General features: G+C 45.5%; 1 protein-coding gene across 1 annotated transcript in view; it reads right to left on the bottom strand.

Moving 5' to 3' along the window:
• LOC311225588 (fibroblast growth factor receptor-like 1) overlaps window positions 1-21,889 on the bottom strand; it is a 73,070-nt gene that overhangs the window by 10,550 nt on the left and 40,631 nt on the right. Inside the window, exon 3 of the mRNA XM_084310953.1 lies at window positions 13,594-13,866. Coding sequence (XP_084167079.1) covers window positions 13,594-13,866 — 273 coding nt within the window. The remainder of the gene's footprint in view (window positions 1-13,593; window positions 13,867-21,889) is intronic.

Raw genomic sequence — 21,889 nt, 5'->3', positions numbered from 1 at the left:
GTTGCTCACTCGGGCTCTCCAGTCCACATTCCTCCCGGTTCCTGAACCTCCCAATCCAAACAGAACACGGTCCCACACTGCCTGGGTTTTTTTTTTCTTTTTTTCTCTTTTCTTTTTTTCCTGAATCTATTTCCTCTCCACTTTTTTGGAGATCCTAAGGAAACAATGGCACCCTTTATGATTCTGTGCCATTACAACTATCCCCAGCCACCATTGTCTTTACACAATGTTGGCTCACCGGAGTGGCAGACTGAGGGGAGGCAGACCTTCTCAAGGCTGCAACAGAACTGTTATTTTTGGAATACAGAGAAATACAATTATCCGTAAATGGAGGAGAGGGAAATGGAGGAGAGGGAATGAGAGGCCCTCCCCCGTCTGGCCTTCCTGGATCTCCCCTCTTGACTTAAAAAGGGACCTATACTCGTCATGTATTAAGAATGTAACGAAAAGCCGGTTCTTATTACAGTCATCAGTCAGAATAGTACAAATCGAATCTGATGTACAATTAGCAAAATGACAATCCAATGTCATGACTTGAGGCAAGAGCACGCTTGCATACAGTAGATACGCCAAGATCTGTCAGATTGTGAAAACAAGCAAAGTAATCAGTTGGTGCCGTCATGCAGCAGTCATGAAACTGAGTCCATTCATACTGTTTCTACTGTGTTCTAGGGTCTGGTGCCCTCCCCTTCTCTTTTCATTCACAAAATCAGGGACAGGAAATTGGTCACTCCACTCTTTCTCTCTCTCCCCTGGCCTTGTGCACCAGCTGAATCACAGGAAAATGCCCCAATGAGGTGCGGTGGGTGAGGCGGGAGTGGGGGTGGGGGGGACGGGGGGGTTATGTGGGTGGTGGTGGCAGGGGAAGGGGGGGGGGGGGGGGTGATCACAATGAGCTCCAGATGTTATTGGGGACATTCTAATGTCCAGAGAGAAAGTTATGTTTAGTGGCCTTGCATCACACTCACTCTGGAACTCTCCAGACAGCTACCACATGTGATCCGTCCCACATGGTCCAGTTTATCCAAACGGCCGACCTAACAACATCTCCGGAGACAGCGAAATGAAGCATGCACTGCGGGTGCCAAGGTATTTGTGTAGAAACAAAAATTACTGCCAACCAGTCAGCCCCCCCCCCCCCCCCCCCATCACCGCCAACTTTTCCAAGGTTGTATATCATCTGCATACACATAAACATTAAAGGCCTATAAACCATGTTGTGCTGATATGATGCATCTTCCAGTATGAGCAGCTGAGGCCTGATAGCTGGTGTGTGTTTGTCAGGCGGTGGTGGGGGGCGGGGGGGTCTGGGAGGTGATGGAGGCCAGTTGTCAAGAGACCACCCCAAACACTCTCCTCCTCCTCTCCTCCGCCTCCTCCTCTCCTCCTCCTCCACCTCCTCCTCCCCTCCCCTCCCCTCCTCCTCCTCCTCCTCCTCCTCCACCTCCTCCTCCCCTCCCCTCCTCCTCCTCCTCCCCAGGTCCCAGGCGATGGCGGCTGTAATGTTTAAACAGCATGTTGTTCACTCTGGGCCTTGGGCTTGAAAGGCTGCCAGGATATCATCGCCTCTGTTCCCTTGAACGGCACTATAACTGACTGTGCTGCTGTTTCTCTGTCCTTTTCGTTCTCTGATCCAGCAAAACATAATAAACGGACATGATGGGTGCTGTATGTGGAGCTGGAACATACCCCTCATTTACAGCAGCGTCTCAAATGAATAATCGTTATTTTCCCTTCTCTCTCTCTCTCTCTCTCTCTCTCCCCCCCTCTCTCTATCTATCTCTCTTTCTCTCTCTCTCTCTCTCTCTCTCTCTCTCTCTCTCTCTCTCTCTCTCTCTCTCTCTCTCTCTCTCTCTCTCTCTCTCTCTCTCTCTCTCTCTCTCTCTCTCTGAGCAACCTACAGGGCCTCCCAACTGGTCACTGAACTACCTCCATGCAACCAAATTAAAATGCCTGACAATTAGCTGAATCAAGTTTAATGGAAAGTGTTGCTCATGATAATTGTGCATAATTTGGCTGTTTTAAGCTGTCGGTTCTCTCAGCCACTATGACTTCAGTCCTATAACTGTTTCAAATGAGTCTCTCTGCTAATCCCCACTGTGAGAGAAAAAAAATAGCACAGTGAACGCAGCGCACCCCTAATGGAACAATTATCTATAAAAACAAACGCAGCGGTGATAGCTGCCAGTCCCTGGCTGGGATGATGGACGAGGGAGAAGAAGCAAGGGAGAGAAGTGGGGTGGTGGTGGTGGTGGGGGGGGGGGTATCTGTGGTCTTATAAAACAGAGATGCAGAGTGGCTGCTGAAAGACTAGTGTTGGCCTGACACACATTCAGTGCCACCAGAGGACAAGGAGGAAATGGAACAAACCAGATTGGGATTAAGAGTCGAGGCCAAAAGGTTTGTAGCAGAAACTCCATAAAGGACAAAAAGTTAAACAGAAAAATATTGCTGATCAAAACCTCATGGAAATATTCTTCTGAGGAAAAACTCCAATTGAACGTCCAGAGGTACGTAGTCTTACAGAGGGGGCAGAGCGAGGCATGCAGTCAGCTTGAACTGATCTCCCAGCAGCAGCAGTCTGCCTCGTCAAGCGGCTTCAGCACAGTCATCCCAAATAGTTTTCATTTGAAGTCTTCATTCTCACTCAGTCATGGTGCAGCAGCAGGAGCCAAATGGGATACATCATTTGTGATGTGAACATGCTGCAGTGCTGCCGGGAGAGAGATGTTGTCTATCATTGGGATAAATTAACTCCCTGATTTATAGATAACTGAGAGAGAGGACAGAAAGAAACATGATTCTATATCTCCCACGTCTGAATAAATTGAAAAAAAATATATTGGATTGACTCGATAAGCGTGTGCTTTTGTTGGCGTTTGGCAGAGAAACGTCTCGTCTTTCAACCCTTCCAGGTGTATGATCTCAGAGGTGGGATTAGAATTTTGAAAACTGAACACGCTCTAATGATGATATCACACTGGCCACTGGCCACTGGCCATTGAAAGCAGGGGCGTATCTAGACCCAGCACTTCAGTAGGGCACAGAAGGGCACCAAAAATTTGGCCGGTTTTGGCCGGTTTGTGGGCTAAAATGGGTGGATTTTGTAACTATTTTTTTTAAACTTTATTTCGGTTTTAGGGTTAGGTTAGGGTTATGTTATTTAATTATTTGGGGGAGCCAGCCCCCCAAACTCCTGAAATGCATAGAAATCTATGAAATAAATAAAACAATCTGACATTTATATTAAAAAGAGCTAGCCCCCCAAACCCCTAAAATACATAGAAATCTATGCATTTTGGAACAGTTACTATATATATAGTCAAGAAAGCATTTAGTCATACTTAAAGTTTAAAGTGCTTTACTTGCATTGAACATTGCATTGAACATTGAGGAGACATCATTAGAAAGCACAATGTATGTTTCCATATTTACGCAGATTACACACAATTGTACATCTCCGCTGAACCAAATTATCACACAGCTATAAACTCCATTTCCGCCTGTCTCTTAGCAATAAACAAATGGATGACGAACAACTTCCTAAAATTAAATGAGGGCAAAACTGAAATCCTACTAGTCGGTCCTATAACAAAAAGAGAAATGTTACAGAGCAATATGGGGCAACTTACTCCTTGGATCAAACCCAAAGTTACAAGTAAATAACCTACACTGGCTTCCGGTAACATTTAGAATTGATTTCAAGGTCCTCCTCCTTATATACAAAGTATAAACATTGCGATCATCTACTATTGAAGGTTCCAAGCCACAGTCTAAAGAAAATCGGGGATGCAGCCTTTGGTAACTATGCACCAAAGTTATGGAACACACTACCTATGGACATTAGGGAAGCTAGATCTCTTAATATTTTCAGAAATAAGCTAAAAACGTACCTCTTCACCATAGCCTTCTAATACACCCCGCTGTTGATTGTACTGTAGCACTATTTTACTCTGGCCATTCTATTGCATAATTTTACTATCTATTCTACTATTCTATTATTGCACTGTATTATTGGTGTGCAAACCAGTCAACTTACAAAAAAGAGCCTGTTGGAGGATTTCAACAAGATAAATGCGACAACATTGCAAAATATTTCACTATAATATTTCAAAGTGAAGTAAAAAATATTATAATAATTATTTGATCATGTTAAATGATAATTTGATCATGTTAAAAAAGGGGAAATAAAAAACATTTGTAAAAAAAATATATATATATATATATATTTTTTTTAAATCAGTGGGGCACAGATGATCATCAGTAGGGCATGTGCCCTACTGATAGTGGTCTAAATACGCCGATGATTGAAAGGTATAGAGTTCTGGGATTCTAAGATAGGATTCTTGAGAAAACTGTCCAGAAAAGCTACACCAGAGAGGATTAAAGTCTATTCACACCTCAGGGAAACACTTAAAATGGACTCTCTCCCCATTCCCTTGTTTATTCCCACTGTGTCTCACCTAAACCTCATACTTTTTCTCAGCTTACTGTGACCGCTAGGAATGTCACAACCAAAACTGTGAGATAATTCCCACACACCCCAAGGTACAGTACAACCAGGCACAAACGCCTTACATTAGGGTAAAATTTCACAAAGGTGTAATGAATGTGTTCTTTAGGAGGAGTACTCTAATTTGCTGAAGTGAAATAGTGGGGAAAAGTCATAAAATATTTACTCTATCAAACTGAATATTACAATCCATCAAGAAATGCAATGAAAGGCAATCATGACTCCAAAGTCTCAAAATCAAACTGAGGCCATGTTTAGACGGAGAGAATCTGAACAGGAACCGCAAAAGTCGTCTTGCGGTCTCACTTTTAATGTTGCGTTTAGACTAGCGTTTTGGGATGGAATTCTGCGTGCAGACGAGGCTGTAAAGACTTGAGACGACGGAGCCCCGCTGTCACACGATTGGCGCAGATGTCACATGACCAGAAACGTCAGTGGCCAATCAGATTGTGCAAACTGAACGCGGAGGTGCAACTCCGTTAGGGAAAATATTCACGCAACCCATACGCTACACTGCCTCAGGTCGTTGAGACAACCAGGCATGCTGTGAAGAGCCGCCCTACTCTGCCTCTGATTCGCAGACTGTGGGTGGGGGAATGTGATTGGACCAAAGCAGAGTCACACAGACAGTGGCTCCAGTCACTAATAGTTGTGATAGCCGCTGGACTGATTCTTGTGTATTTAAAAGTACTGCCAATGTAGCCTTCAGGTGATCTCCGTGGATAGAGAATCAGACATGCTTGTTCGCTTTGTTTACGCTTCTAGGCTACTGGCGCATGCCTGTGACGTAAGCAGTACGCAACGAGAGCCTTGACAACCCTTTCGTCATAGTTTTATGCGGTTTGACTGTTCAGATGATAGCGTGAAGGTGTATCGTTTCTAGGATTTCCACCCAGGAAGGTGGTCTCACTTTTTTGCGGATTCTCCCCGCAAAAACGCTGTTGCCGTATAAACAAAAGGCACATTCAAAAAAATATTTTTCCGGATTCACCTGCTAGCGTTTCAGTCTAAACATGGCCCGAATCGTATTGTCCCTGTGAGGATTGGTCCAATACTGCACGCTTCCAGGTACCAATTACCTTCCCGCACCTGAAGTGAGTTTCAAATCAGCTCGGTGGAGCCCTTATATACTCTGGGGTTCTGAACGTTCTGTGTCGGGTCGTTTTGGCTTACCACTAGCTGCTGCTTGTTTCCTCCCGTGTTGTTCCCCATCTTGTCTCCTGAATGTCTTTGGAGGTCGCCGCTGTTGCTCCTCTCTGCCATCCGTGGATCTGTGCCTCGTAGATCGCTTTGCGCAATTGCGCCTTGGTGAGTTTTGGAAATGTACTTTTTTGGATGCTCTGTTTTTTTCCTCGCATTTTCCTGGACTCGGGACCTTTCTGTTTTTTTTTGTGTTTTGGTAAACACTGAAGACATGTCGCTTGTGTTAGTACTGGACTCAGCTAAATAATACTGGACTGCAGGGGTGTAGCTCCAGATTCTGGGCCCCATGAAAGAATATATTTGTAGGCCCCCAGTGAATGCGAGTGCGCGTAAGCGGAATTTTTTTTTGCCATTTTTTTATTGATGAAAACGCATAATATGGTTTTTACCTATACATTCGGATCAGCAGTTCAGCACCTGCACTGTTGGTGGGTGAGCCTAGTAAAGGATGTCGCATTGCGTTCATCTTCAATGAATGGACAATAGTCTACCAAAGCCCCCCCTCTCTCTCTATATATCTCACACACACACACACACACACACACACACACACACACACACACACACACACACACACACACACACACACACACACACACACACACACACACACACACACACACTTCAGAAACAAACATAGTATCAATGAGAGCATCAATAATACACCTGAGTAATGTCTAGTAAAAAAAAAAAAAAAAAAAAAAATGGGCCCCCCCCAGTGCTGGGCCCTTGGAATCATCCTAAGCTACCCCCCCCCCCCCAGCTACGCCCCTGCTGGACTGCCTCGTATTCCATAAGCTCGTTTGTTGACATTCTCTCTCTCTCTCTGTTCCTCCCCGAGTGGATGTCCAAGTAGCTGCAGAGCCGCAGAGTCAGAGGCGCAACGCCACAGTGCCGTCTCTGCTCTGAGCCGAGCTGCAGAGCCGCAGAGCCTACTCTGCCCAAGGACATTCTCCCCTTGTGCTTTTTGTTGTTTTTGCTCTTCTCTGTTTTTGGAAATAAATACGCCCTGGTTTTTGGCTAACTCTGAACTACCTGTCTGTGCCGTGCTGTTGGGGTTGTTTACAAACCATAACAGTCCCTGGTGATTCCCACATAATTCATGTTCCGATGGCATGTTCCTTATGTTCCTAAGCAAGCGGCACTTGTGAGATATAGAAAATTGACGAAGAAGAAAAATGTATTTACATTTCACTCGAAGAGCAATACGGAGACAGAGGCAGCTAACGACCTTTCATATTGCACAGCTGTAATGTGAACTTTGACCTTAAAGCTTGTTTGGGCTCTCCGTCTTCAACCTTTGGTTCCAGTGAAATCAGCAGATACCCTCTCCCTTTGATCTCACTGGCAACTTAACACTTTGAGTGCTGACGACGTGTATTGTCGTCTTATCATGCCCCCCGTTGAGTGCCGACGACGTGAATTGTCGTATTTTTTTTTTAATAGTGATCTGAATTCATATTTCATCAATCGAGTCTCCCGTTGGTACAGCAGACCCTCTAGGAGCTCAGATGGGAAAATACCGCCCCCTATCGTCTATCCCTGTGTAACTGCAGGCCATTCGATTATACTGCTGGATCCCTGTGGGGGGAGCCTACTGGCTCCATTATGCTGGCGAGCCGTCTGATGATGAGGGAAGTGATCGCGAGTTGGAAAGCAGCGTGGAATATATATTTACAGCCAATAATCAATCAATAAACGCGATCGATATTTGAAATGGCGATCAGGAATTGGAATAATCTTTTTGGAGAACATCTAAGGTAAGGAGTCTATGTTACCAGTTTTAGGATAATCAGAGCTGTATTCACTGAGATATCAGCATGTGCCGTGTGTGTGTATACATGTGTGTGTGTGTGTGTGTGATGTTGAGGAAATGAGAGAATAGATTTTTCAGCCCGCTTCTATAGCGTGCATAAGTACACATATACTATCGATAATCGAGCATTTATTTGAAAACGATTCATAAATAGGCCGACAAATGACAACGTGTCTAGTGTATTCGAGAATATTCCAATAAATGCCGTTTATGGGGGAATCTTTTTATTTTCCGAAAATTTTCGAGAGAACGATAGATTTTCGAAATGCTATAAAAAGGATATGAACCGATTAAAAAACAATCCGTTTCGACAATGTTGACTGCAAACAAGTCATTGATAAGCGACGGGCAGATTAGCAGTGGATGCTGGCACTCAACAGGGTTTTCAATGTTAAATGGCCGGCACTGATCTAGTTTTTGAGCAGCAAGGCAACATAACTTGAGTCAACTAACTCTCTTTCCAGCTCATGAGCATACAGTGCTACTGTAATATAAGTAGCATGGTTGAAATTGATGGGCCCTAAACTCCTCTCTGTGTTGTCCAGATCGGTCTGACACATGGGCAAAACAGAGTCCATTCTCTTCGGTTCAAATAACAAACTCAGCAAGACCGACGGCTTCTCAGTTACAGTGGGTGACAATATTGTCACAAGGAAAGATGAAATTACCTACCTGGGCTCCATCCTAGAGGCTAATCTTTCCTGTGACAAAATGGCATCCAATGTAATAATAAAAGTCAACCAACGAACTCGATTATTGTACCGGATCTCCTCTCTGGTAAACAAGAATACCCTGAAGACTCTGGCAGGAGCACTCATACAAGGGTACTACGACTATGCTTGCACCTCATGGTACCAAAGCACCTCAAAGGCGCTAAAAACTAAATTACAAACATCTCAAAACAAACTGGTCAGACTACTGCTTGACCTTACTCCTAGAACCCACCTCACCCCTGCCCACTTTGACAACCTAGGATGGCTTAGAGTAGATGACAGAGTACAGCAACTTGCAATGGGCCTGGTCTACAAGATACACTACACCACTAAGATACCCATGTACATGTCAAAATACTTCCCAAAGGTCAGTGAATACCACGATCACAACACCAGAGGGAGCTCCACAAATCATGTTAAACCCAGATTCGGCTCAAACAAGGGACTAAACACGTTTCGCAATTATGCCACATCAATGTGGAACGCCCTACCCAAAGCTGTAAAGGAATGTGAATCACTACCCACTTTCAAAAACACTCTCAAAGAACACCTACGGGAGACTACAATTCGAAACTGGCCCCTGTAAATGTCCTAACCCAACCCCATCCAATGTACAGTAAATGACCAAGTATGGTTGTCAATATTCCAATGTACAGTTTTGCTTGTACAGTGTATTGAGCTGTACTGTATTGTACCCATTCTGCAATCTGTTAATAAACTTTTTCAATCAATTCAATTCAAGGGTCTTCCTCTGAACCGAGGACCTGGAGTGGTGTTGAAGCCGTCACAAGACCAGGCAGGGTGTAGCCCCTCCGTCAGGCTCCTCCCCTTCCCCTCTGGGAGACTCTGGCCCTAATTAGGCATCTTAGAGTAATTAGACTAAACACAGCCTTCACGCTCCACTCCGCTCATTCATCACGCTCTGCTCTAAAGGAGAGGAAATGTACTGTACACACACCCACACACACACGCACACACACACACACACACACACACACACACACACACACACACACACACACACACACACACACACACACACACACACACACACACACACACACACACACACACACACACAGAAACACAGAAACACGTATAATACGCACAAATACACACATGCACGCACGCTTGCACACAAATGCACATGCAAACGCACATACACACACGGGCCGAGCGCAAGTAGTACGGCCGTGGACTGGGTGAAACGGCCTGGCCAAAGCTTGCTTAATCCTCTAGGAGGTCCTCTCGTCAAAAGCCCTGTGAGACTTCATAGGCAAGCCACTGCAATTTGCACCGAATGTGTTTCTTGTTTGACAGTGCTGAGCAGCAGACCCTCTTGCCATCACGGAGTCACGGCAGTGACCGCCAGCTCCAGTACTAAACCTGTCTCCTTAGTCTCTCCTCTTGTGTTTTCACCCAGGTATTGTAGATGTCCCTGTGCGTCTCCCTTGTGTGCTCTGTGTATCACCAGCTGTCATCAATCAGTCATCATCCCCTTTTGTACTCTGTGTCCTGGTGGTACTAGCCGCTACTTGTTAGTAGTTATGTTCTTGCCTGTTTGTTAGAGTAGCCAGTCTCCCCATGTCTCCAGTTTTTTCGGTCTCTCCTCTTTTTTTCCCCATCATCTGCCTCCTGTGTCTACTGTCTACTGTTTTCACCTCTCCACCTGCCCACCTACACTACGGGAACCCCGCTTACCCCCACTGGAGCTGTACCATGGCGATCTGGGAAGATGTTGTGCCTTTTCTCTTCCAGTGCTTCTTGGTGTTTGAGCTGCAACCCACTACATTTCCCACTGACTGCTCCCGCATTGCCTACCTCATCACTCTGCTCTCCTCTAAGGCCCTAGCCTGGGTGACGGCGCTGTGGGAGCAGCAGTCTGTGGCCTGTGTCCCATTCACCCTTTGTTTGTTGTCCAAATTATAGAAGTGTTCGACCATTCTGTCTCTGGCAGGAGGCTTCATGGAGGCTGTTGAATCTGTGCAGAGGTCAGCATAGTGTGTTGGAGTATTCCATCGAGCTCCGCACCCTGCAATCAAGCTTCCCTGTTTGTGTCTTCCAGCACAGCCTGACTGATGGAATAAAAGATGAGCTGGTATCTCCTGAATTATTGGGCAAACTTGATGCCCTCATTTCTCTTGCCATCCATGTCGACAGCCGCCTCCGTGAGCACAGGAGAGAGAGGGGCTCAGTGTAGCCCAGGTACAATGTCCCACCGTCTCTCGGGTTCCCGGAGTCGGCTAGGCCGACATATCCAGACTGGAACCGAGAGTGCCAGAGCTCTTGCCGGTGAAGCCAATGCAGTTGGGTGGAACGAGGATGTCTTAGCGGAGGATTTCTCAAAAGTGCTGTTTGTACTGCGGCCTGCCTGGTCATTTCATTGCCACCTGCCTGCTAAAAGAGTAGGTTCACTAGTAGAAGAGGGAATACCGGTGAGCTGACCCAAAACCCTATCACCTTGACCCTCGTTTCTACTTAAGACCCATGCTCTGCAGGCCTTTGTGGATTCACTCACTTCGCTGTTCCACTTAACCTCAGTGTCCCTGGTAACCATCATGAGATTATCTAGTTCTATCTTTTGGACTCACTCACCATGACTGCTGTCATACTGGGTCGGCCCTGGTTGGAGAAACCCTCATATCAACTGGACCACCGGCACCGTTACCGGTTGGAGTTCATTCTGCCCCCAACATTGTCTCAAGTCAGCCAACTACAGCTCTATAGCGACCCCTTTGACTGCCCTCACTTTACACTCCTCCTCTTTCATCTGGACCCCTGAAGCTGGGAAGGCTTTCCTCAAGCTAAAAAGTCACTTTACTTCTGCTCCCATCCTGGTTCATCCTGACTTGTCTCTTCCCTTCACTGTGGAGGCCAACGCTACTGATGTGGGGGTTGGGGCCATCCTGTCTCAGTGCTCCTCCAAAAACCAGAAAACCCACCCTTGTTCCTCTAACCATCCAGCCAGTCTCCCGTGTGGTAGCTGCGGTGTCCTGGGCTGTGGAAAACAGTCAGAGAGGCCCAGCGTTCTCATCCTGACCCCGGGAATGGACCTGGCGAACTGGTGGCTCGCCATGGAGAAAGACACCCGGTATTTCATCTTTGCCTGTCCCATCTGTGCACAAAACAAGACCGCCCCATCATGCTCTCCTGCAGCCTCTTTCTGTCCCTCATCATCCCTAGTCCTATATCTCCCTGGACTTTGTGACTGGCCTGCCCTCCTCTGACGGCAACAGCCCCATCCTAACAGTCATTAACCAGTCTGCCCACATTATCCTTAAACTGCCGTCTGCCAGAGAAACCGCACAGCTCATCGTCCTCATCTTCCAACTCCATGGTCACCCCTCAGATATCGTCTCTGATCGTAACCCCCAGTTCACTTTCTCAACCTGTTATCCAGTTTCCATCCCCAGACCAAGGGTCAGTCAAAGCGGGCCAACCAGGTTTTGGAGACTTCCCTACGTTGTCTCGGAGGTGGCAGTTGGTTTGGGTGGAGTACGCCCACAGTACTCTCCCCTGTTCCGCCACTGGTCTGTCCCCATTTCAGTGTTTCCTCAGCTACCAACCTCCTCTCTTCCCAAACCAGGAGAAGGAGGTCAGCATGCTGTCCACCCAGGAGTTTATCCAGGAGTTCAAGGTATAGCCGGCAGGCAGACCACCATCAAGTTCCTGCCCCTCACTACCACCCTGGTTCGAAAGATCTGGCTCTCCACCCGAGACCTGCTCCTCAGAGTGGAGTTCAACAAACCGTCCCCCATGTTCATTGGCCCCTTCCCTAGGGATCATCAACCGCTCTGCAGTCCGGCTCTAGCTCCCCTGCTTTCTCTATGTCCATCCCACCTTCTATGTTTCCAGGATGAACTAGTTTCTTCCAGCCCCTTGGTCCCTGCTCCCTGACTTCTGCCGCATCAAGGGCTCTGATGCCTACACTATTTGTAGGTTGCTGGACGTTTGCCACCGTGGAAGGGGTCTCCAGTACCCGGTCGACTGGGAGCGAGTACAGTCTGGAGGAGCAGTGCTGGGTTCTTGCCAGGGACATTTTGGACCCAGCACAGGTCCTTGTCTCCTCCTGCCCCTAGTCCCTCCTCGTGTTTCCACCCAGGCCCTGCCGATGTCCTCGTGTGTCCCTCCTTGTGTTTCCACCCAGGCCCTGCCGATGTCCTCGTGTGTCCCTCCTTGTGTTTCCACCCAGGCCCTGCCGATGTCCTCGTGTGTCTCTCCTCTTGTGTTTCCACCCAGGCCCTGCCGATGTCCTCGTGTGTCCCTCCTCTTGTGTTTCCACCCAGGCCCTGCCGATGTCCTCATGTGTCTCTCCTCTTGTGTTTCCACCCAGGCCCTGCCGATGTCCTCGTGTGTCTCTCCTCTTGTGTTTCCACCCAGGCCTTGCCGATGTCCTCGTGTGTCTCTCCTCTTGTGTTTCCACCCAGGCCCTGCCGATGTCCTCTTGTGTCCCTCCTCTTGTGTTTCCACCCAGGTCCTGCCGATGTCCTCGTGTGTCTCCCTTGTGTCTCTGTGCAGTCGTCAATCAGTCATGACCCCCTTTTGTACTTTTGACTGTTTCCCCCAGTCAGTGCTTAGTTGTCAATGTGTCCTGATCATACTAGCCGCTATTTGTTAGTAGTTCTATTCTTGCCTGTCTGTTTGTTAGAGTAGCCAGTGAGCACTCCCCATGTCTCCTGTACCTGCATGCTTTTTGCCTGCTCCATTAAATTACCCACTGTTGTTGTTTTTTTTGTTTAGTTTTTTTTTTACATCATCTGCCTCCTGTGTCTATTGTCTGCACTCGGATCTACATTCTAGCCTGGTTCTTACAGCATAGCCTGAGGAGCAGGAAGACCTTCCGATCCAACTGAGTTACAGAGGATGAAGTAGTATGAAACAATATCCTTTGCGGCTGTTGACTTTGGGCAGGGAGAGGTGGGGGATCTAACAGATAGAAGAGACGAGGGGCTCAGCTGCTAACCCCTTCCATAAACCCCCCTGTTGTAGACCTTGACCTCTACGACGGATGCCGTTGTCTTTTAACATCTGCAACTTGACAAGGTTTTAGATTTCGCGGAAGTGTTACAAATCTGACTTCATAAATGTTTCCGCTGCAAGGAGGATGATGTGGTCTGACTTCACCGCTGGGCCCCTGATCCCCAGTTATTAGACAGGTGACTTCACCATGAACAGATGCCAGGTCCAACTGAACTGTTTAACAAGTCTGACACACAGCATTCCATTGGCCCAGATGATCTCATCAAAGAGACCCGCGGCGTGGTAACAGATGATGACTGTTTCACGATACCACCTGATATGATAACGTACACCACCTGATGTGCACCGACACCCCGATCCCAACGTACCGATGACGATGAGGGTGTAGTTGATGTTCACACTCCCAAAGCCGTTGGTCGCTTTGCAGATGTAGGTGCCTGCGTCCTCTGCCTCCACCTCCTTGATCTTCAAGCCCAGGCGCAGGATCCGGAAGCGGATCCATCCGCTGTGAATGTTGCGCCCGTCCTTGGTCCACATGATGAGAGGAGGAGGGTCGCCCTCGACCGGGCACGGCAACTTGATGGCACTCCCCAGCCGAGCTGTCTGCCTGTGGGCCACCTTCTCAGCCACCCGCGGAGGCCCTGGAGAAACACACACACACACACACACACACACACACACACACACACACACACACACACACACACACACACACACACACACACACACACACACACACACACACACACACACACACACACACACACACACACACACACACACACACACACACACACACACACACACACACACACACACACACACACACACACACACACACACACACACACACACAGAACGTCACATTCCAATGGTGCATTTCACATATGTGGTAAACAAAAACGTCCTTATATTGATGGGGCTTCGGTTTTGGGGGGGGGGGGGGGGGGTATAGTCAGATAACGCCATGTGGGCATTTATTGGTCACGTTGCGAACAGATGTGCCTCAGATACAGGTACAGGGCCTCTGGACCGTCTGCGAGAGCAAACCCTCTGCAGATACAACACAGAGATTGGACATAACTACGTTCCGTGTGCCTAATAATGTTTTTATATTATGTGCTGAAGGACACAAAGAGAGTGTGTGCTGTCTGTCCTCTCCATGCCCCCTGAACACGGCGTGCGAAAAGGTGAACCTTGTGATGTGTTTAATCAAGGAATGCCTCTTTCTCTCTCTCTCTTTCTTCACACACACACACACACACACACACACACACACACACACACACACACACACACACACACACACACATACACATACACACACACACACACACACACACACACACACACACACACACACACACACACACACACACACACACACACACACACACACACACACACACACACAGTTCCCAAAGTTTTCCCTTCCTCCCGGTGGCTGGCCTTTCCTGGTCGGCACCGTGCACAGGAAATTAGAAGTGTCACTGTTTACGTCTGCGGGGAAAACGTGACCGCAGTCTTTTTGGCTGTCGTCAGCTGGCCCCATATCTCACTCCTCCGCTACCAGGAGAGCAGAACAGAGGAGCTCAGTGTTCAACATTGCTACTCGGCAGACTGCTTCTCTAGGAGAATCACAAGGCAGGCCACTGGCCCCGGCTGGGCAGGTACTCAACTCAGGGCTCATTTTGGACTGACTGGAGTTGATCCTAAAAGGCCCTCTTGGTCCACCCTACGAAAACATCTGACACCGTTTGCGCAACGTCTCTGAGGAAAGAGTGCAGCATTATCCCGTCAGAGATATGTGCTCGCGACAAAGGGAAGTTATACTGAACTCGGTTGGCTGACATGTTGGATGACAGAAGTAATCTAGTAATCTACTATTTTAAATAGAAGACAATTAATGCCTGATTCATGACAAAAAGCCTGGTTGAGGGATACCAGGACTCATGAAGTCTGCTAAAGGCTACAATCATTTCCCGAGTTCAAGGTGAATAGCAGTAAAAGGAAAAGGCCAATTAGAAGGAAATTATATTTTCAAACCAAAACATTTAAAAAGGTGAGGGTGCAAAACTCTGCCGTATTGTCGTGAGAGGCCTCAAGACCACTCTAAGCTCCTGAGCTTTGGGCTTAATAAACTAAAGGGCTTTGGCTATTGCACCATATGCATGGAATGTGCAACAAATAATATCCTCCCTCCATCTCTGCTCTTAAAAAGCCCTTTGAAGTCTTTTTTTTAACAAGGCATGAGGAGGACTTCCGGGCATGACGAGTAACTAGGAGGTCGCACATTTTAGGCTCAGCTGCTAGCATGTAATTTAATCCTACAAAACTAATCAAAATATCACTCAAAGTCGCGCAGTATAAGTATAAGAATATCCGGAATCTAAATGTCAGGAAAAAACGCTAAAGAAAAAGCAAAGAAGGATAGAAAGAAAGCTGAACAGTCTGAGGTGGAGGAGGAGGCCACCAAGTCGGGTGAAAATAAGATGGCTAACGCACACGAGGACGTCGACGAATCTGATGATGAAAAGTTGAGTCCAGACAACCAAGATATCATGAAAGCCATACTGACTATGAAAACTGGACTGTATAAGAAATTCGACAAAATGCAAATAACAATTACGGAAATAAAGAAACAGATACAAGATTGCATAAGCCGCATAGAGCAGACTGAACAACGGATTTCTGACGCGGAGGACAAGGTTAATAAGCTGATAGCGAAGGTTGGCACTCTGGAGAACACCGTTAAAAACCTTCTCGACAAAGTGGAGGACTTGGAATGCAGGAGTCGAAGAAATAACGTCAGGTTGGTGGGGCTACCGGAAAAGGCAGAGGGCCAGGATGCAACTGCATTTTTGGAGAAATGGTTACCGGAGGCTCTGAATATTGAACCAGGGGGCTTAGTATTGGAGCGTGCTCATAGAATCGGTGCGCCACTTGACTCTCAACGCCCAAGGACCCTAATCATGAAGTTCATGAACTTCAAGGACAGAGAGAGAGTACTGAGGGCGGCTAGGACCAAGGGACGGGTCCTTTATAATAACGAGCCGGTTCGTCTTCACATAGACCTCTCTGCAGGTGTGCACAAGAGGCAGCGCGGATACGACGAGGTGCGGAAGAAGCTAAGAGACCGGGGGATCCACACGCACCGAATCATCTTTCCAGACCGGCTGCTGGTAACTCACAACGAGAGAGCCCGCACCTTTCAAACACCGGCGGAGGTGGAAAAGTTTATCCGAAGCATTTGATTTATTGAGACGGTCCCGGCGTTGGAAGGCTCCGAAAGGAAAGTAACAGTCATACTGAGCCTACTGTATTCTTATAAGTGAATATATAAATGACGTTATAAAAATAGCCATTTCCACGAAATGAAGCGTGGTTGGACTATGACTGTTTAGTTTTCCTCTGATTTTTATTTGTATTCTTATTCGGACAGGACTGAGTCTAGTTCAATGGACAAAATCAGCACTGGTTTAGACTTTTCCTACAACGCATTGCAGATTCTGGGGCAGGCTACAAACATTTAACTTTTTACATTTTCCTCGTCTCCCAGCCTGCGTGCGCGCGTTCCAGGTTTGTACTAAAAGTGTTTCAGATTTGTAATAATAGTGTTTGGCGTTTAAAGTAAGCCCCTGACCTAATGGATACTATACCTACAAGTTGCAAGCATTGCGCAGTTCAAGACAACACTAGATATGTTATTTGTGATTAGTATTTAGAAAAAATGAAAGCTAGTTTGAGCTTAGGGGGAAGACAAGTTAGAGAAACTCGTTTGGCCAGTAGTGAAATGAGGGGTGAGGGGAGATGCATGGGCATCAGGTTAGTAGGGGGTGGGGGGTGGGTGTTTTTTCCTGATGTGTTTTATTATTTTTTCTTCTCTCATATGGGTGTGGCTGTCTGTGTACCTTTTCATAAGGGATATATATATATTAATTAACTAATGTCAGAGAACTGCAAGGTGAAATTTACTTCGTGGAATTGTAGGGGCTTGAACAAAATTACAAAGGTGAAAAGGGTAATGAGCAGGTTAAAATATTTGAAATCAAAAATTGTTTTTTTTACAAGAAACGCATCTTTTGAATGAAGATGTTCCTAAAGTAGCAAAAAGGTGGCAGGGCCAAGTGTTATCTGCCCCCTACACCACTCATGCCAGGGGGGTTATGATACTAATTCATAAGTCTGTCCCATTACAGGTACATAATGTAGTAAGGGACACTGCAGGTAGATATATTATGGTCCAGGGTAGGTTACTGTCTGAAACGTTAACGCTGATAAATGTTTATGGTCCCAATGAAGAGGACCCTAAATTCTATGATAATTTATTTTTGACAGCCTCAACTCTTCCTGGACAATACATAATAGCTGGTGACTTTAATTGTACGTTGGACCCTTCAAAGGACAGGTCAACTGGTCTAGAAGGCACTCACAATAAGTCGAGAAAGACAATACATCATTTTATGAAGGAATTAAACTTGTTGGATATTTGGAGGCATGGCAATCCAAATGCAGTGCAGTATTCCTGCTATTCCAGCACTCATAAAACACACTCACGCATAGACTACTTTTTAGTCTCAGCACTGCTTGCCTCCAAAGTAGGTGAATGTCAGTATAGCAGTATAGTTCTTTCGGACCACGCAGCGGTATCCTTGAACTATGAAGATACTAACCTAGTGAATGACCCACCAAGATGGCGTTTTCAACCAGGATGGCTCACGGATCACACATTTATAGACTTTTTGGAGAAACAGATTGACCTGTATTTTGAATGCAACAAGTCCCAGACCTCTGCTGGCATAAGGTGGGAGGCTTTCAAGGCTTTTATTAGGGGACAAATAATCTCTTTCACTAGCTCAAAGAAAAAGGCTACAAGACTTGAAATGGAGAAATTAGATCAGGATATAAAAAAAATGGAAACGGAAATTTATCATAACAAACATACGACTACAGATGCTCATTCAAAACTACTACTGCTTAGATCACAGTACAATGAATTAGCAGCTAACAAAGCCGCTGCCGACCTAATAAGACTCAAACAGTCCTACTATGATCAGGGGGAAAAGCCTGGAAAACTTCTCGCCTGGCGCATTAAACAACAACAAGCAGAAAGATCCATCAATTGTATTGAAGCCCCAAATGGTAGAACTATAGTGGACCCAACAGAGATTAATGAGGCTTTTAGAGTCTTCTATGGGAAATTATACAGCTCTGAATGTTCTCCTAACCTGGACATGCAAACACAATTCTTAGACGACCTAGATATTCCCAAAATTTCAAAGGAGGAGAGTAGGGCTTTAGATCAAAATATAACTGGCGTTGAAATTGCTGATGCAATCGGCTGTATGCAGGCTGGAAAAGCAGCAGGCCCAGATGGCATCCCCATAGATATTTATAAGAAATTCCAAACTAAATTAATATCACCCCTCTTGGAGATGTTTCAGGAATCCTTCGAGAATGGTCTTCTCCCCACATCTATGAGAGGAGCCCTAATCACTTTACTTCCAAAACCAGGGAAACCTAATACAAAATGTGAAAATATGCGTCCAATCAGCCTCCAAAATTCGGATACCAAGATTATTAGTAAAATTATTGCAAGAAGACTGGAGGTCCTTCTACCTAGGGTGGTGGGGGAAGACCAGAATGGATTTATTCAAGGGAGACAGGGTTTTCATAACGTCCGACGTGTGCTCAATATTTTATATAACCACAAGGGGGCGACAGACACTGCCTTACTCTCACTGGATGCAGAGAAGGCCTTCGACCGTGTCGAGTGGCCTTATCTGTTTGAGGTGTTAACACGATTTGGCTTTGGAGACACATTCGTCAAATGGGTTAGATTGCTTTGTACAGGGCTTACGGCAGAAGTTCTGACGAATAGCAAGGTCTCTAAACCCTTTAAAATTAGTAGAAGTTGCCCACAAGGGAGCCCTTTATCGCCCTTACTTTTCATTCTTGCGATCGAACCATTTGCTATAGCGGTGAGGATGCACAGTGATATTCATGGGATTCGAGAAGGTCATATAGAACATAGGATAGCCCTCTTCGCCGATGATGTAATATTAATGCTAAAAAATCTACACAGGTCTATCCCAGCACTCCTAAGTCTTATTGAAACATTTGGGAAAATATCTGGCTATAAAGTGAATCACTCCAAATCATCTATAATGTTACTCAATGAAAGAGAGAGGGAGGATGGGCTTGTTTGTGCTTCTACTCTCAACTCAACAGATACATTCACGTATTTGGGAATAAAAATTGTCCCTGAGGTGAATAAGATTTCTCAGATAAACTATGACCCAATTCTGGAAGCTAGTACTTCTTCAATAGAGCGTTGGACATCCCTACCCATCTCAATTATCGGCAGGATTAATATTCTAAAAATGAATATACTCCCTAAATTTCTCTACCTATTCCAGAATATCCCTTTACCCCCCCCCTCGTCTTTGTTCACAAGAATCAAGAAACTGTTTACCAACTTTATATGGCAAAATAAACGCCCCAGATTACATCTATCTCTACTTTACCTACCATATGACCGAGGAGGCCTGAAATGCCCAAATATCCAATGGTATTACTGGGCAGCACAACTGCGGACGATCATGTTTTACTTCTCATCGGAGAATCCCCCTGCTTGGATCCATTCAGAATCCTGCTCTGTTAAACCGAGCTTACCCTTGCACCTGTATTTGTATTCTGGAGACCGTAAATATCTGAAGAAAAATACAGACAACCCCATTATTTTAAACATGATAGATGTGTGGTTTGACGCACTCAAATATTTGAATATAAATTCGTCCCGATCCAGGTTCAGTCCTATTTGGGGCAATGCCAATTTTAAATCAGGGCAAAACGATAGTGGATTTAAAGTATGGGCTGAAAAGGGGTTAAGGAAAGTGCAAGACGTATACAGGGAGGAGGATGAAGTATTCATGTCCTTTGCGGAAATATCTACAAAATATGATATTCCGAAACATCACTTTTTTAAATATCTTCAGCTAAGGAGTTTTATATCATCTCAGAACCATTCATTGGATATACCGAACATTTCCATCTTAGAGGTAGCAGTCACTAGACACTGTTATGGTAAAGGTATAATTTCAATGCTATACGACTTATTTGTATCTGGTTCAGATGAATCATCTGAATCAAAACTGAATCAATGGAACGAAGACATAGAGGAGGAAATATCTTTAGAAGAATGGAGCGTGGCATGTAAAGAGGCACAGAGTCAGACAGTCAGTAGCAACCTAAAACTTATACAATATAAATGGCTGATGCGTACATATATAACTCCTGTTAAATTGCATAAGTTTAATGATAATATTCCAGATACTTGTATTAAGTGTAGTGAGGAAAGGGGGACACTGTTCCACTGCATATGGGAATGTGTGAAAGTGAAAACCTTCTGGCAAGATGTTATTGATCTGATCGATCAAATCTTATCAAAGAAGTTGCCATTGAATCCCAAGCTTTTTATTCTTGGTTTATATCCTACCACCCCACATCTACAACGCAAAGAGTTTAGATTTATAGATATGTGCATATTACAAGCAAAACGTGTAATAGCTCTTAATTGGAAAAATGTTGATGGACCAAGAATTGGTATGTGGATTAAAGAAATGGCTTCAAATATGTCAATGGAAAAGATGGTGTATATTGTTAGACGTAAACAAAACATTTTTGATAATGCCTGGGGACCATTTGTGTACTTCTTAAAGCATAATACGAATGTTGGGAACTTGCTTCAACAAGAACGGGATTAGGGGGAGTACTGTGGGACAACTCTTATCATTGTGTAAAAACGACAAGAAACACCCTTTACTTAATGTGTAAAACATTTTGGTTGTATTATTATTTATTTATGTTTATTTTTTATTTAAATCTGTATCCTTCCTATGTGAACCTGTTTTTGAAGTTAATTATTATTTTGTATTTTGTGGGGTGGGGTTAGGGGAGGGAGAACGGGGTGAAAATGTTTGCTGAATACTGCTCTGCTGATATACATGTTGTAATTTGCAAACTAAAACCCAATAAATATATTGTTAAAAAAAAAAAAAAAAAAAAAAAAAAAAAAAAAAAAAGGCATGAGGAGGTGCTGAAAATCAAGGCCATCGTTCGTCTGAATAACTTAATAAGTGTTTGTCGCATGACCGCCATCCTTTCTTCCTCCTCCACCTCTTCCTCCTCCTCCTCCTCCTCCTCTTTCTCAAGGACAGGTTCTCTTAACCTTGGGGAGTTCAACACTTAAAAACCCCACAGAGGCCCACTGTGGGAAATCAAATAGAGAGAAAATAAGAATTGCTGCTTCATCCAGTTCACCGTTCTGCCTTAAATAACAATTTCCCGCCGACAAAGACTTCTGAATGGCAAGACACAGTCGCATGAAAACAGCATGTCGTAAAAAGTCTGACTATGTAGCAGCACTTTAGGCACCACCAGACCTCTCCTGTTTAGCTGCAGTAAGCATAATAGGAGAGAGAGAGAGAGAGAAAGAGAGAGAGAGAGAGAGAGAGAGAGAGAGAGAGAGAGAGAGAGAGAGAGAGAGAGAGAGAGAGAGAGAGAGAGAGAGAGATGATGAATGGGAAGCTGGAACACTTCTGACAACCTGGTGAGCATTTCAGAGAGTTAACTCAGATGCTCAGCATTGTTAGCCACTACACA

The sequence above is a fragment of the Notolepis coatsorum genome, assembly GCF_963971535.1.
Source record: "Notolepis coatsorum genome assembly, chromosome: 3".
Classification (NCBI taxonomy): Eukaryota; Metazoa; Chordata; class Actinopteri; order Aulopiformes; family Paralepididae; genus Notolepis; species Notolepis coatsorum.
The sequence above is the reverse complement of the archived record's forward strand: the minus strand, read 5'-3'. Positions and strand labels throughout refer to the sequence as shown.